The sequence below is a fragment of the Cucurbita pepo genome, chromosome 13 (assembly GCF_057944985.1).
Source record: "Cucurbita pepo subsp. pepo isolate OVF chromosome 13, ASM5794498v1, whole genome shotgun sequence".
NCBI lineage: Eukaryota > Viridiplantae > Streptophyta > Magnoliopsida > Cucurbitales > Cucurbitaceae > Cucurbita > Cucurbita pepo.
Window position 1 is genome coordinate 15833446 of NC_141810.1, and position 14442 is coordinate 15847887.

General features: G+C 39.4%; 3 protein-coding genes and 1 pseudogene across 5 annotated transcripts; 3 read left to right on the forward strand and 1 right to left on the reverse strand.

Moving 5' to 3' along the window:
* The first annotated feature begins 8 nt into the window (after positions 1 to 8).
* Positions 9 to 1198, forward strand: LOC111808192 (AT-hook motif nuclear-localized protein 20). The gene has a single exon (XM_023694032.2). It carries the CDS (start codon positions 154 to 156, stop codon positions 964 to 966), a length of 813 nt encoding a protein of 270 aa, XP_023549800.2. The 5' UTR covers positions 9 to 153; the 3' UTR covers positions 967 to 1198.
* A 506-nt stretch (positions 1199 to 1704) lies between these two features.
* LOC111808808 (uncharacterized) lies at positions 1705 to 7522 on the reverse strand. Of its 3 annotated transcripts, XM_023695000.2 has the most exons (6): positions 7119 to 7522; positions 5100 to 6943; positions 4806 to 5007; positions 4516 to 4712; positions 4331 to 4437; positions 1705 to 4062 (listed from the first exon to the last, which is right to left on the reverse strand). In XM_023695000.2, the coding sequence occupies exons 2-5, from the start codon at positions 6889 to 6891 to the stop codon at positions 4376 to 4378; spliced, it is 2253 nt and encodes a 750-aa protein (XP_023550768.1). In that variant the 5' UTR covers positions 6892 to 6943; positions 7119 to 7522; the 3' UTR covers positions 1705 to 4062; positions 4331 to 4375. The 3 variants fall into 3 exon arrangements, with proteins under 3 accessions (XP_023550768.1, XP_023550765.1, XP_023550766.1); XM_023694997.2 differs by lacking the exon at positions 1705 to 4062 and having other exon boundaries at positions 4102 to 4437; XM_023694998.2 differs by lacking the exon at positions 1705 to 4062 and having other exon boundaries at positions 4102 to 4437; positions 7114 to 7522.
* Positions 1924 to 4159, forward strand: LOC111808809 (ribulose bisphosphate carboxylase/oxygenase activase, chloroplastic-like). The gene is made up of 6 exons (XM_023695001.2): positions 1924 to 2055; positions 2224 to 2555; positions 2645 to 2836; positions 2919 to 3391; positions 3479 to 3760; positions 3850 to 4159. The coding sequence occupies exons 1-6, from the start codon at positions 2011 to 2013 to the stop codon at positions 3963 to 3965; spliced, it is 1440 nt and encodes a 479-aa protein (XP_023550769.1). The 5' UTR covers positions 1924 to 2010; the 3' UTR covers positions 3966 to 4159.
* A 4596-nt stretch (positions 7523 to 12118) lies between the features above and the next one.
* Positions 12119 to 13754, forward strand: LOC111808030 (aspartic proteinase PCS1 pseudogene; annotated as a pseudogene).
* Positions 13755 to 14442: the final 688 nt, after the last annotated feature.

Sequence of the window (14442 nt, forward strand, 5' to 3'; positions counted from 1 at the left end):
CTGTTCGGTTGTTGCTGCTGCTGCTTCATCTTATTCAATGGCTTCTGTTTCCTCCTCCAATTTCTTTCTAATTTCCTATTAGTTTCCCCATTTTAACCAAAACCCACCTCTCCATTTTCACATGTATACTATATGATCTGAAACATCAGGGATATGGCGAATAGATGGTGGGGTGGAATTGGGAATCCTACAATGATACGGCTTGATTCTTTATCTTCCTTTGATCCTAAAAACCCAGAAGATGAAAACCAAGAAGAACAACAACAACAACAGCAACAACGTGATGCTAAGAATGAAGATCATCATGGAGTCAAAACCAAGAGGCGGCCACGAGGGCGACCACCAGGCTCAAAAAACAAGCCAAAGCCACCTATTGTCATCACCAAACACACTCCCAACGCCCTACAAAGCCACGTCTTCGAAATCACTACTGCCACCGACATTGCCCACTCCATTTCCACCTTCGCTCACCGCCGTCACCGTGGAGTCTCCATTCTCAGCGCAACCGGTGTCGTCGCCGACGTCACTCTTCGCCAGCCCGCCGGCGTCATCACCCTCCACGAACGATTCGAGATCTTGTCTCTCTCCGGCGCTTTCCTTCCCACGCCCTCTCCCCACGGGGCTACCGGCTTGACCGTCTATCTCGCGGGCGGCCATGGCCAGGTCGTCGGTGGGCTGGTCGCCGGCCCCCTCATCGCCGCTGGTACCGTCATAGTGGTTGCAGCTTCATTTACCAACGCTATGTATGAAAGATTACCGATGGAGGATGATGATGAAGAGAATGCAAAGGAGGAGAAGCAGTCGAAAGATCATATTAATGCAAATAATTCAGGGGGAGAAGCATCATCATCAGCAGCAGCAGCAGCATCAGCAGCTTCATTGCCGGTTTATGATTTGATTCCACAAACTCAAATGTCACAAGATATGTTTTGGGCTCCTCTTCCTCCTCCTCCTCCATCTTATTAAATGGGTATAGGATAATAATAGTATTTTGAATGTTCCACTCATGAATTGTCATGTCGTGATTCTCTTAGACAATGTTTGTGCGTTCAAATTCAATTCATGGGTTTAGTTGTGTGTAGTTCATAATCATAGAGGACATTATAAACATCTAGACTCTCATGTAAATGTATGTGCAAATGAATATACTTTTAATATTTTGGTATGCTATGGCCTTAGGGTTTTATTATAATGTGCTAAAACTATGGCCCCTTTCTCTGCATTATTATATGTATCTGTCTTATGAATACTATGGCCCCTCTCTCCTTTCTTTGCATTAATGGGTGTAGCTGACGGGGATACATAACATAACGGATCAAAACGGACAATATTTGCTAGTAGTCGTTTTGAGCTGTTACAAATGGTATTATAGTCAAACACAGGGTGGCATGCCAACAAGGACGTTGAACTCTGTTGTGAGGCCACACATTAATTGGAGAGGTGAACAAAGTATTGTGGGGCCAACGAAGATACGTAACGAGATTAGCTACGCATCATCTTTGAGAAGAGTATAACCCTTATCTGTATCTATTACTGTTTGCTCTGTTTAAGGTGATTTTATTAGATTTGTGTATTCCTCTGTTGTTGTTCTACTTTGGTAGAGAGGCTTCTAGCAGGAGGATTTGTGTATTTCCTTGAGATCTAGTTGGGTCTGTGATTTTAACCCTCGACTGAATCTCGAAACTTCTGTAGAAATAATGAAGAAGAAGAAGACAAAAGAAATCATAGATGAAAATATGGTAACGGATAATTTTAGTGGATACAAACAGAAACAACAAAAAAAAACGACACAGTTCCAGTTCATCTCCAGATGCCACGTGTCATCCCCAACAACCTCAATTGTGTGGTCGTTAACCATTTGAAAGCCTATCCAACTACTTTTGAACTCTCGAAGCTTCACTCTCTTACTACAAAACTGTCGTCTTCCTCTCCATTTCCCTTCACCTTTGCTTAAAAGTTTCAAACTCACAACACACTCCAAACTTCTCTCCCTTCCTTCCTCTGAATCCCATGGCCGCCGCTGTCTCCACCGCCGGAGCCGTCAACGGAGTTTCGGTAATTTAAATCTTTCCCACCATTACAACACCACAAACCACTCCAATCTTGATTCACCTTTGCCTTCTCTTCTCGTTTTCCATTACAATTGTTGAGATCATATAATGTAGCCAAGATTTGAGATTAGAGGGGTTGAGGAATGGCTAATTGGGTATTTGTTTATTGCAGCTGAGTTTAAATGGCGCCATCGCTGGAGCTTCAGTTCAGAACTCTGCATTCTTAGGCAGCAGCCTGAAGAAAGCCAACTTCAGATACCCAAATTCCAAGGTCTCCTCAGGAAGAAGCTTGATGAAGGTAGTTGCTGTTGCTGAGGACATTGATGAAAAGAAGCAAACTGATAAGGATAGATGGAAGGGGCTTGCTTATGATATCTCTGACGATCAACAAGACATTACCAGAGGAAAGGGAATGGTCGACTCACTCTTCCAAGCTCCTACTGGAGCAGGAACTCATGACCCTGTTCTCAGTTCTTATGAATATTTAAGTGCTGGACTTCGTCAGTGAGTGTTTCAACAAAGGCTACATCTTTCTGTGTATATCTATGATTGTCAATCAATGAAGTAATGTTGGGGTTTTGATGATGATATAGGTACAACTTAGACAACACTGTGGATGGCTTCTACATTGCTCCTGCCTTCATGGACAAACTAGTTGTTCATATCTCCAAGAATTTCATGAAGCTTCCCAACATCAAGGTTCCCCTGATTTTGGGTATCTGGGGAGGCAAAGGTCAAGGAAAATCCTTCCAGTGTGAGCTTGTCTTTGCCAAGATGGGAATCAAGTGAGTTTCACAATACTTTCCTGGTTCTTGTGTTTCAGCTTCTTCAACTGCTGCATGCTAACGCTTTGTTTCATGATCTCAGCCCCATTATGATGAGTGCAGGAGAACTGGAGAGTGGAAATGCAGGAGAACCAGCGAAATTGATTCGACAAAGGTACCGTGAAGCAGCAGACATAATCAAGAAGGGGAAAATGTGTGTCCTCTTCATTAACGATCTCGATGCAGGAGCTGGTCGTCTCGGCGGAACCACACAATACACTGTGAACAACCAGATGGTTAATGCTACCCTCATGAACATAGCTGATAACCCAACCAATGTCCAGCTCCCTGGTATGTACAACAAAGAGGAGAACCCTCGTGTTCCCATCATTGTCACGGGTAACGACTTCTCGACGTTGTATGCTCCTCTCATCCGTGATGGTCGTATGGAAAAATTCTACTGGGCACCTACTCGAGAAGATCGAATCGGTGTCTGCTCAGGAATCTTTAGGACTGACAATGTTCCCAAGGAAGACATCATCAAGCTTGTCGATACCTTCCCTGGCCAATCCATCGGTAAGCTTCAAGTGTAAACTATGAATCAAAATTTTGATTCATTTCCCTTCTTTATTCCAACCTAACAACTAAACCATGACCACACAGATTTCTTTGGTGCCCTGAGAGCAAGGGTATATGATGATGAAGTGAGGAAGTGGGCTGCTTCGGTCGGAGTAGAGAATATCTCCAAGAGGCTCGTCAACTCAAAGGAAGGACCACCGACATTCGAGCAGCCGAAGATGACCCTACAGAAGCTCCTTGAGTATGGAAACATGCTTGTTCAGGAGCAAGAGAACGTGAAGAGAGTCCAATTGGCTGATAAGTACCTGAGTGAGGCTGCTCTTGGTGATGCCAATGAAGACGCTATAAAAAGTGGAGCATTCTACGGTTAGCGCTCAAGTGATCCTTTACACGTCTTCAATAATTGTATGAAACAAAAGCAGCTTCTTCTAAGCTGTTGCTTCCCTTTGTTGCAGGCAAAGCCGCTCAGCAGGTACACCTTCCTGTCCCTGAAGGTTGCACAGACCCAAATGCAGAAAACTACGACCCAACAGCTAGGAGTGATGATGGAAGTTGCAATTATGAATTATAAGCCTTCCCTTTAGCTGTTAAATGAAAATATCCCTTGGTTTGCTCTACTTTATGCATTGAAGTTGGTGGGCAGTTTCAGTCTTGGTTATACCTTACATCTAGAAAATGAATGTAAAATCATTCAGGGTCAGAACAGATTACCAAGAACAGCATCATATATCTATAGAGATGATGGTATAATCATTCAGGCTCAAAGACCCTCCATCGTTTGCATATACAGCTCTAATCTGAATAATCTAAACCATAAGTTGCCTAAAAAGCCTTGTGATCTACGAACTACTTAGCTCAGTAATAGGTTACAGTGACCTAGTGACCTATTCTACTACAGAAGCATACAACATTCATTCTGCAAGTAAGATCATGTACCAACAGAAATGGTGCGACTTGCTTGCAGGCATTGCAAGCTTCGTGTTAAGAAATAGTGTCATCTTCACTCTCCCTCTGCCTTTTAAAAACCTCCAAGTCATCAAACCCTGCTCATTTATGAGACAACTTCAGTAAGGAATGTGGTTTCATGGTATGTATGTACTAAAACCATATAAATTAATCACCTGCAGGCAAGTCATCATAGTCATCATTCATGGGTAAAAGCATAGTGGAACTGGAAGGAGGATTATCGAGTATTGTCCATTCCAGATTCCCGCAATCCTCTGCACATAAATCCCTTCTCCAAACCCAGTCGTCAACAATACCGAGCCCATCGAACGAAAGGGGGTCGACCGGATGCTGTTCATTGGCTTTAGCGGCCCTGCCAATGAATTAATTGGAGAAAAGAAATCAGCAGTGTCCCTAACTTTCAAACATGAGAGTCATTGTGTACTGAATGTTTCATTTGACTTACATTTGTTTAAGTTGCAAGTTGAAGCGCACAAATACAAGGTCGCTAAGACGTTGATGTTCAATGTGATTCCTAGTGTCATGTAACTTATCAAAAAGGATTTGATTTTGCTGAAACCCCACCGAGGAGCAGGTTTGACTTAGAATTCGAGTGGCCAAGCTTTGTAAATTTTTGCATCTTCCTCCATATGTAGACCACCACTCAGCTACAAGAAACATAAACAAACGAAAGGATAAACATTAGAACAAGCTGGTGAAATGCAATTGTGCACGAAACAGCAATGGATTGGATCCTCACCTGGAAGAAGTGTTTCTCTTGTTCTGATGGCCATCTTTCTTCCCAAATCTTTATCAGCATTCTTGTACAAGTTCATTTCTTTTATTATACTATCTTGAATCTTTGTATCAGAAACCAGTCTTTCAATGCAATCAAACATCCCTGACATGATTTCACTATGCATCTCTCCTTCAATGCTATAAAAGAACTTGGGGTTCAAGTAGAATCCAGCGGCATGAAGAGGATGATGCCAATGGTGTTCCCATCTCTGATCTATAATGTTCCAGTAGACCATGTAACGCTCTCTGTCAACAAGTTCTGTCTTAATAGCTAGTTTAGCATTATATATTGCTGCATAAATGTATCCCATTGCGGGCCTCTTCCCACTACCTGCTATTCTCAAAACTCTCAATAAAGGGTTTGTCAAACGAATAATTGAATTGCACGAGGACCAAAATGATTCACTGCTGATTAAATCCAACATCTCCAGTCCCCCTGGCCTCTTTGAATATGGGCTGTCCATCCACTCTTGAGAAGTAACCATGGTCTGCAGACATCGTTTCAGCTCAACCATTCGGTTCAACGTGGCGAAGTTTGTGGCAGATCTTGTGGTACAAGGCTCTATGATATCATTCCCATAAGTATACCTTCTGACCATGCTTAAAACCATAGTATTGTTATAGACAAATCTTGTAATGGATCGAGCCTGTTCAATAACAGTATTTACACCCTCAATGTTTCCTATATCCCCAAGAATCAAATCCACAGAACTAGCAGCACATGGGGTCCAATAGAGGGTTGGATATGTATCAGAAAGCTTTCTACCAGCAATAGCATAGTTTTCTTCAAACCTAGTAATCACCTGCAGTACATGTTTCACCCCTACTTGTTCAACCACCTTTTTGAATAACTCGTAAAGCAAATCTGGAGAATCCATAATTCCAGATGCATCCACTGATTCCAAAAACACTGTTCCCTCAGGGCAATACACCAAAAAAATCAGCATGGTTCGACCTGCTTCCGTGCGCCATTGATCGACCATGACAGAACAACCGGTGTCGCCCCATGTGGCTTTGCATCTATCAAAATCACTCCTCACTTCTTCCACTGAATTCTTTAGTATCCAACCCCGGATATCATGGTATGAGGGCGGTATAATCCCAGTACCTGCTGAAACAATTGATTCTATCATTGGCTGGAAATAGGCAGAGTTTACTGCTTCTAGAGATGCCCCAATGTCAAACAAAAATCGCCCAATTGCCATATGCACTTGATTATTGAGCTTGTTAGAATCTAATATACCACCACCATTTGGAAGAACAATCATATCTCTATCCACGCAAGAACTCTTACCTTTACTACCCTTTTTCCTTCCCACTTTATTACTCGATCCTTCCTCGTGATTGACCAACAAACCTGAACTGGTTTCAACTGGGTCAGCAACTTCAATCAAATGAAAACTAGAATCCATATCCATATGATTGGTAATTGCATCTACCTCACCGGTGATGGCATTCACATTAGTCATCTCCTCATCAAGCTTCTGTCTTTTCTTCTTCTTCATCATAACCCCATCTAAGCTCTCTTGCATTAGATTCTGAACCTCAGGAGGAACACTATGACAAGTAGAAGCATTACCCTTTCGACCAGCAAGGTGTTCTTTTATTCTATGAATCCCACCACCCTTAAAAAGTTTGTGACAGTACAAACATTTGAGCTGCACTCTATCCCCATTCTTAAACATTTGACAGTGTTTCCATGCTGGGTCGTGTTTTTGGGGCGTTATAGGAACTGGTTGCAAACCGAAGTTCATTTGTGCAATCTCAACAGACACCGTCCACAAAAAGCACAGGTTGATTAAAATTCTGTTGCAAGAAAATAGAAAAAAATGAACAATGAAAACCCAATTTTGTCCCAAACGAAGACCCTCAATCGCAGGTTGGTTCATCAATAATTGGAAGCATAAATGTTATAATCGAAAGCTAATGAATCTAAGAAATTGAAGAGTATAACAGAGAGATGAGATGGATAGAACCTTACTCCAAGTTGAATACTTTGTAGGACAAAGGCGGGTTCGGCTTGCTGAAAACAAAAGAAACCGAGTTGGGTTTAGGGTTTGAATTTTTTAGGGCAGGAAAACGCGCTGGTTTTCCTTTTCGCAACGGGATGGGCCGGTTAGGGCAACGACAGTCGGTTATGTTTACTCGTTTTATGGTTAGCCAACCGAATGATCCGGTTATCTGCTGTTTTCTTTTTTGGTCGAACCGGATTTGTTGGCAAGACAACCGGAAGGGCTGGTTGCGCTTCTGTGACACTAGACCGGGCGGCGGCCTGAAGCGATGACCGATGACTGGTTACTGATGTGATTCTCCCTTTTTATTTTTCTTGACAATATATACCATTTTGTTCCTTCCATAGGCTAAGATAACATGCTTTATTTTATTTTTATTTTATTTTTCTGATTTTTCAACAACAAATATTTAAATAATTAAGATCTCTTCAAAAAAAAAAAAAAAAAAAAAAAAAAAAAATTTGGGAATCTTGGGAAACGCCGGCCACTCAGTTCCCAGAGACGGCGGATTCCGTCTCTCCGCTGGAGAACAGACGGTGGTTGAAATGCCGGAGAGATGGTCCGGCAGAGTCTGGCCAAGACAGGGCTGTTGTTTCGACCCAAACACCGGCCGCGGCGACTGCGCTGGAGTCCTCCATTGCAGAGGCACCGGCGGTGGAGATGACAATGGGGACTCCAAAATCATCAATGCATTAATACAGCATGAGTCTGGTGGACGGATTCATTGTTCCCGTAACAATGACTCCTATCGGCGGCGGCGTTGGGTGCGGGGTTGCGGCATGTGCGGCGAATCTGAACAGGTGCTGCCCGTCCGCGTTGAATATGAAAATAACGTCTGATAAGAATTGAAATGTTTAGGGAGGTAGACGATGATGAGAAAATGGGTTGTAAAGTCCAAGCCCGATGAAACGGCAAAGCCCATTAATCGCTGCGGAATAGCAAAGCCCATTAATTGTTGGGGTTCTGAGTTCTTAATTTTCAATTATTCAAAATTATCCTAAAAAATTAGTCTAAACACACTTAAATCTAATTGGCTGGCAAGAGGTTGATAATTGATGTGTTTGATTAGTCAAAGAAAGCGGTGGTTGTCGCAGTCGTGTGATAATCAAGATTAATCCCTAATTTCTTTTTAATCAGATAACCCACTCTCTTCACAATCCACTGTGTCCTCTACATTTATGGATGGATAATGCCTTGAACACACATAAAAACAACTCTTCCTCTATAATTCTACTTCTTCTACTTTTAACAAAAATTTTAAATTATTTGTTAGAAGAATTGGTGGTAGGTTCGAATTCTATTTCGGGAGATTCGATAGAATTTGGAAAGAAAATGTTTGCTTTGAGCGTTTTGAGCGTTAAAAGTAGGTAACTCATTTCCTATGTTTTTGTTTCTACTGCATTCTATCTCAACGTACCACGACGAATCTTGTAGACAAACTGTTAGATTTTTTACGCATTGGACTCTCACCAATGTTTGTGTACTCAAGCGGACATTCTCCCTTTCGTTTTGTCCACAAGTCCTCACATGGTTGCTTCTCTCTAAGATGAAACACTCCTCCTACCGATGCATTTTTCATCCCACAACTTCGGTAGATTACTTAGTCTCATCCATCTTTAGCACAAGAGCGCTCAACCAGTAAGCTATTACGCATTTTTTCAAGGATGGTTGTCTCTAGGCAAACCTCTTGGTTGACACTGCACCTTATACCTCCTATATCACTGAACGGTCATTTATGAGCCTTAGCTAGCAAATCATGTTGTTTCCCTTTAGATGATGAAACTTATCCCGTTAGGGTCTTATTTACGAATAATCCTTTAAATTTCTTACTACTTTTCTATCTACTTATTTATTTAATAACGACTTTATTAATATTTTTATTGGTTAAAACAAATCCTATCAATTATTGAAGAACAACAAATTTCTCTTAGAATAATGAATTCAACCAAATGTAGGAGGGCTATCAACTTTAACAACTCCAACATGATTGGTGTCTATCATAAATAGGCGAAAAGGAAAACAAAACAATGATTGGTGGATCATCCTTTGTCAATTCGTCACTTCATAATTGAGTTTTTCTTGTTACGTGTTCATTTTGTGCAGTATAAGATATCTATGAACTATATTGATAATCATTCCATAGTTTACCTTTGTTCTTCATTTTATACGTTTCTACCATCTTCATCATCATTTAGGCTACACATAAACCAATTATCATTACCTGTTCTTATTATCAAAACAACTTACAAAAGCAGATTGATCTAAAGTTCTTGCATGGCAGCATCTGTAGGGAGTTTGATGGTGAAAGCTCAACCAACCCCTCACTAGTTTTCACTTTTCAAAATTGCCACATTTCAAAGCAAAATCCCAACCCCATGCTTATCCATGGCAACCTCTTGAGTGTGCTTTTACTTTAAGCACACTGTGTTGCCCTAATTTTGAACCAACCCCTCCAATCCAAATCTCTCTCATTTCTCCAATAATGGGTCTAGTCTTATTCTTTTAATTGACGATAACTCGATAGCAATGACGGAGGGAGTCCTATTTCATCACATAAGATAGAGGGTCTTCATCTAAACGAAGTATTAGTTTTCAATTAATGTTGTCATGATTTGATTGGAATAAATAAATTTGATATTAACGACAATGATCCTGAAGTGTGAAAATTCATGAATAAGTATGAATGGCAATACGAAGCATGCATGGGACAAGACCTTCCGAATAAACTTTAAAAGCTTAGAAAAATGACGCAAAAATAAATGGTATAAGACAAGTATGTTCATTAAAATCTAAAAGAGACAACCAAGAGATAAGTAGTGGGAAAATATTCATGTTGTCGTGTACAACACGTAGAAAATTTGTGAGCTCAAATGTTGTTTGGTTCAGCATAGAGACAAGAGGTTATAAATAAAAGACAATTTTGTTATTAATTCTGCACCCATTTTCTCCTCCATTCCATGCTTGTGGAAGTGTTGGGTAATGCCAAAAATAAAAATTTCCAGCTATCATTCATAGGTATATGGTCAAACAACGGGTTCTTACCCATCTTTATAATGGTATGAGTATTGTTTATTTAAGATATAAATCCGCTTAAATTAGAAACATTACCGACAATTCCTTGAATTTGATAAACATAATTACAAAGTGAGAACAACTTTATTTCTAAGAGAGATTTAACTTTTTTCAGGCGGCTGAGGACTTATTTGGCAATGTGTAATTGGAAAGCACGAGGAAAAAAAGAAGGCTCCACATTTCCTTTTCGGTCAAATGCTATTGCTTTCTTGATCGTCTCTATTTTTATTAAAATATTTTGCTACATTAATATATTTAATTTTTTAAAAATGACTCCGACTAATAGACAAATGTCTCTTATTTATATACCGATGATCTTATCTTTTATTAGTCAATAGTACCCTAAAGTCAGTCGAATTGATTTGATTTGAGGAAGTTGAAAAGCAGTGGGGGTGTTCCCCACAAGCTGCCCACCACCTCCAAATTTGAAATGCAGGTCTTATTTGGGAACTACAAAAACCCATTTAATTGCCAACAATCTTCTTTAATGAACTTTTAAATTTATTTAAATGATATTATTAATATATTGCACCAAGTTGTTGGATAATGAACTAAATATACATTAATATTAGATTATCGTATTTGAATTTGGTTCGTTTCCCATAGACTTAATCAATTAGAATTGACTTTTTTTGAAAAAGAACATATATATTTTATATATTTTTTTTTTCACAAATATCAATAATATAAAAGTTATAAAAGATAAATAATAGCAGCGACATACTTTTGGTTGAAAATAATATATAATTTAATAAACAAATCAATGGCAAGAAGTAGAGAAAATTGTTTATTACGAAATTGAGAGAAAAGATAAAATAGTTGAAAGTGAGATATGGAAAGAAAACAAAATAAAAAGTAATATAAATATATATATATGTATATATTATATGTATGAAAATAAATTCTGAAAATTTGTCTCCAGCTGTAAATTTTAGAGGACATTTTTGGTCATCGAAAACACCAATTGGAAATTTAAATGGGTGAACAGTTGGATTCCATTTTCGAGGGAAAAAAACAAGAAAAAAATTAAATAATTTGGTTTTTTAAAAATAATATATTTACTACAACAAGGTATATTTGTACGCGCATCCGCCAACCACTCACTCACTCATCAAGCCCAATACAGGGGCCATTAATACTATATTTTTCTTTTATCCACATACAAAATTATTTAAAATAAAAAGTTTTATTCAAAATTTGTGGTGAAAATTAAAACTTGGATTTTTTACTTTATTATCTAATATATAAGTTTTAAGTTTATGTCTAATTAGAATTAATACAATTTTTTTTTTGTATTATTTCGTTACGTCTACTTTGTTTGTACTCGCCCAATACTTATTAATAAATTTACAAAGTATGTATTTGTCTTTTTCTAGTAAATTTGGATCTTCAATTTAATAAAAAAAAATTAAATTATTTATTTACTTTTGATTGAATATCATTTTGAAGATTAGATCCAATAAATTATATTTTAGTGCATTAACATGTGAGCGTATGAGTTCAAACTTCTTGCTTTTGTTGTCAATGATATATTACTTGTTAAGGTAAGTTAGGTAGATAATCTAAGTTCAAAAATAAACTAGCGAGATATATATACATATATATATATATATATTATTTGCACACTATATAGTATACCTATTTGTTGGTCTTGAAAAATTAAAATTGGGAACGGCATATTCATAACATAGTTTTAATACAAAAATGATGATAACCAAAATTAATGGTACAACATTTGTGCGTACTCCTTACTTAATGCACGTTTTGGTACACAAAACGCACTATTTAAGGAACAGAAACCACTCTGTTCTCCTCTGATATTTCAGTCCCAACAAATCCATACCATTTACAACGCACACAACCCCTTTTCCTTCTCTTCTCTGCGGATTAGAACGACTCCATTACCAAATCATGGCCTTCTTCCTCCGCCTGCTGCAGCTTCTTATCTGCTGCGTCTCTTTCAAACAGGGCCTCTGTTTTTCTGCGACTCAGACCATGGTTTTGCCCCTCAAAACACAGATGGGTGTCACTTCTCGGCCTTCCAATAAGCTCAGTTTTCACCATAATGTCACTTTGACTGTTTCCTTAACGCTTGGCTCGCCTCCTCAACCCGTTACTATGGTTCTCGATACAGGGAGTGAACTCTCATGGCTTCACTGCAAAAAAACCCCAAATTTGAACTCTGTTTTTAACCCACTTTCTTCCTCTTCTTACTCGCCAGTCCCCTGTGCTTCCCCTGTTTGCCGGACCCGAACCCGAGATTTACCCAACCCGGTTACCTGCGACCCAAAGAAACTCTGCCACGTCTTTGTCTCTTATGCCGACGCCTCGTCGCTCGAGGGCAATCTCGCGTCGGATACGTTTCGAGTCGGGTCATCGGCTCAACCCGGAACTTTTTTTGGGTGTATGGATTCGGGTTTCAGTTCGAATTCGGAGGAGGACGCGAAGACCACTGGGCTGATGGGGATGAACAGGGGCTCGCTCTCGTTTGTCACCCAATTGGGTTTGCCCAAATTCTCTTATTGCATATCGGGTCGTGATTCTTCTGGGGTTCTGCTTTTCGGCGACGTGAGTCTTTCTTGGCTTGGGAATTTGACCTACACGCCTTTGGTTCAAATGTCTACGCCATTGCCGTATTACGACCGAGTCGCCTACACGGTCCAACTAGACGGAATCAGAGTAGGGAACAAAATTCTGGCACTCCCGAAGTCAATATTCGCACCGGATCACACCGGCGCCGGGCAAACCATGGTAGATTCAGTGACCCAGTTCACGTTTCTTCTGGGACCAGTGTACACGGCTTTAAAGAACGAGTTTCTGGTACAAACAAAGGGCATTTTGGTCCCACTGGGTGATCCAAATTTCGTGTTTCAAGGAGCGATGGACTTGTGCTACAGAGTACCCGAGAAACAGGGGAAACTGCCGCCACTGCCGGTAGTGAGTCTGATGTTCCGTGGGGCGGAGATGGTGGTTGGCGGGGAGGTGCTAATGTATAAAGTACCGGGAATGGTGAGGGGTGGTGACCGAGTGCATTGCTTGACGTTTGGGAATTCGGATTTGTTAGGAATAGAAGCATTTGTGATTGGGCATCATCATCAACAAAACGTGTGGATGGAATTCGACTTGGCGAAATCAAGGGTTGGATTTGTAGAGACGAGGTGTGATTTGGCGGGTGAGCGGCTGGGGTTGGGGCCTTAAAAAATTAAAAAAGAACTTTGAATTGAAAAATGGCCTGAAGCACTGCCCAATCCATGGCCCACCTCAAGAGGGAGGAGGTGGCCCATTGATCGGACAGGCACGGGAACAGAGTCTCTCTCTCTCTCGGGTTTTATTTTAAAAAAAATTTTGATTGCTCTGTGAGATTCTCTGAAGAACATTGTGGAGATGTCAGGTCTTTTTGTTTTCGAAATGGTTCAAAATTTCTTTTCCATGTTTTGTTCATTGGGCTTGGTGTCGTGTTGGGTCATTCAGTTAGTACAATTTTGAATTGTATATATTTATATATATATCTATATATTATTATATTATTGGTGTTTTCTGTCTTCAAGTTCTGACTTTTGATAAAGATAAAGGTTGCTAATTTTGCCAGCGCATCCTCTTAGCCCACCCCCACCTGCCGCCCCCTTTTGAGATTAAATCAATTTTTGACAAAAAGAAAAATTAAAAAAACAATAGGGTTTTTGTGAGCCGGGTGAATTAAATTGAAGATTTTTAAATATTCATCGTAAATTATTTTTTTTTAATAAAAAAGTATATTTGTGGAATTAAGAAAAAAAAAATAATTAAAGAAACATGGACACTATGTAGTAGTATCACGTGAGATGAAAATCACGAGGGGGGCAGTACACACGTGTGGTTTGTTTTTAAGGAAAGATGCAAGTTGCCGACCAACCAGAGTCAATCAAATTGACACGTGTCATAGAATAAGGCGTGGACTCTATACACCTCAACCACAAAGGCCTAACTGCCTTGTTTATTGATTTTTATCGTTTCTATTATATTTTTTATATTTCACAAATAAACTAACCCTTTCATTTTATTAATTGTTTTAGATAAATACAGAAGCAAGATATAAAATTTAAAAATTTGTTATATTATTATATATTTCTTTAATATATTTTTGAAAACCTACTTATAACCGATAGATTTTAAAATTGTGAGATTGATGATGAACATAATAGGTCAAAACGAACAATATCTACAAGCAGTGACTTTAGGACT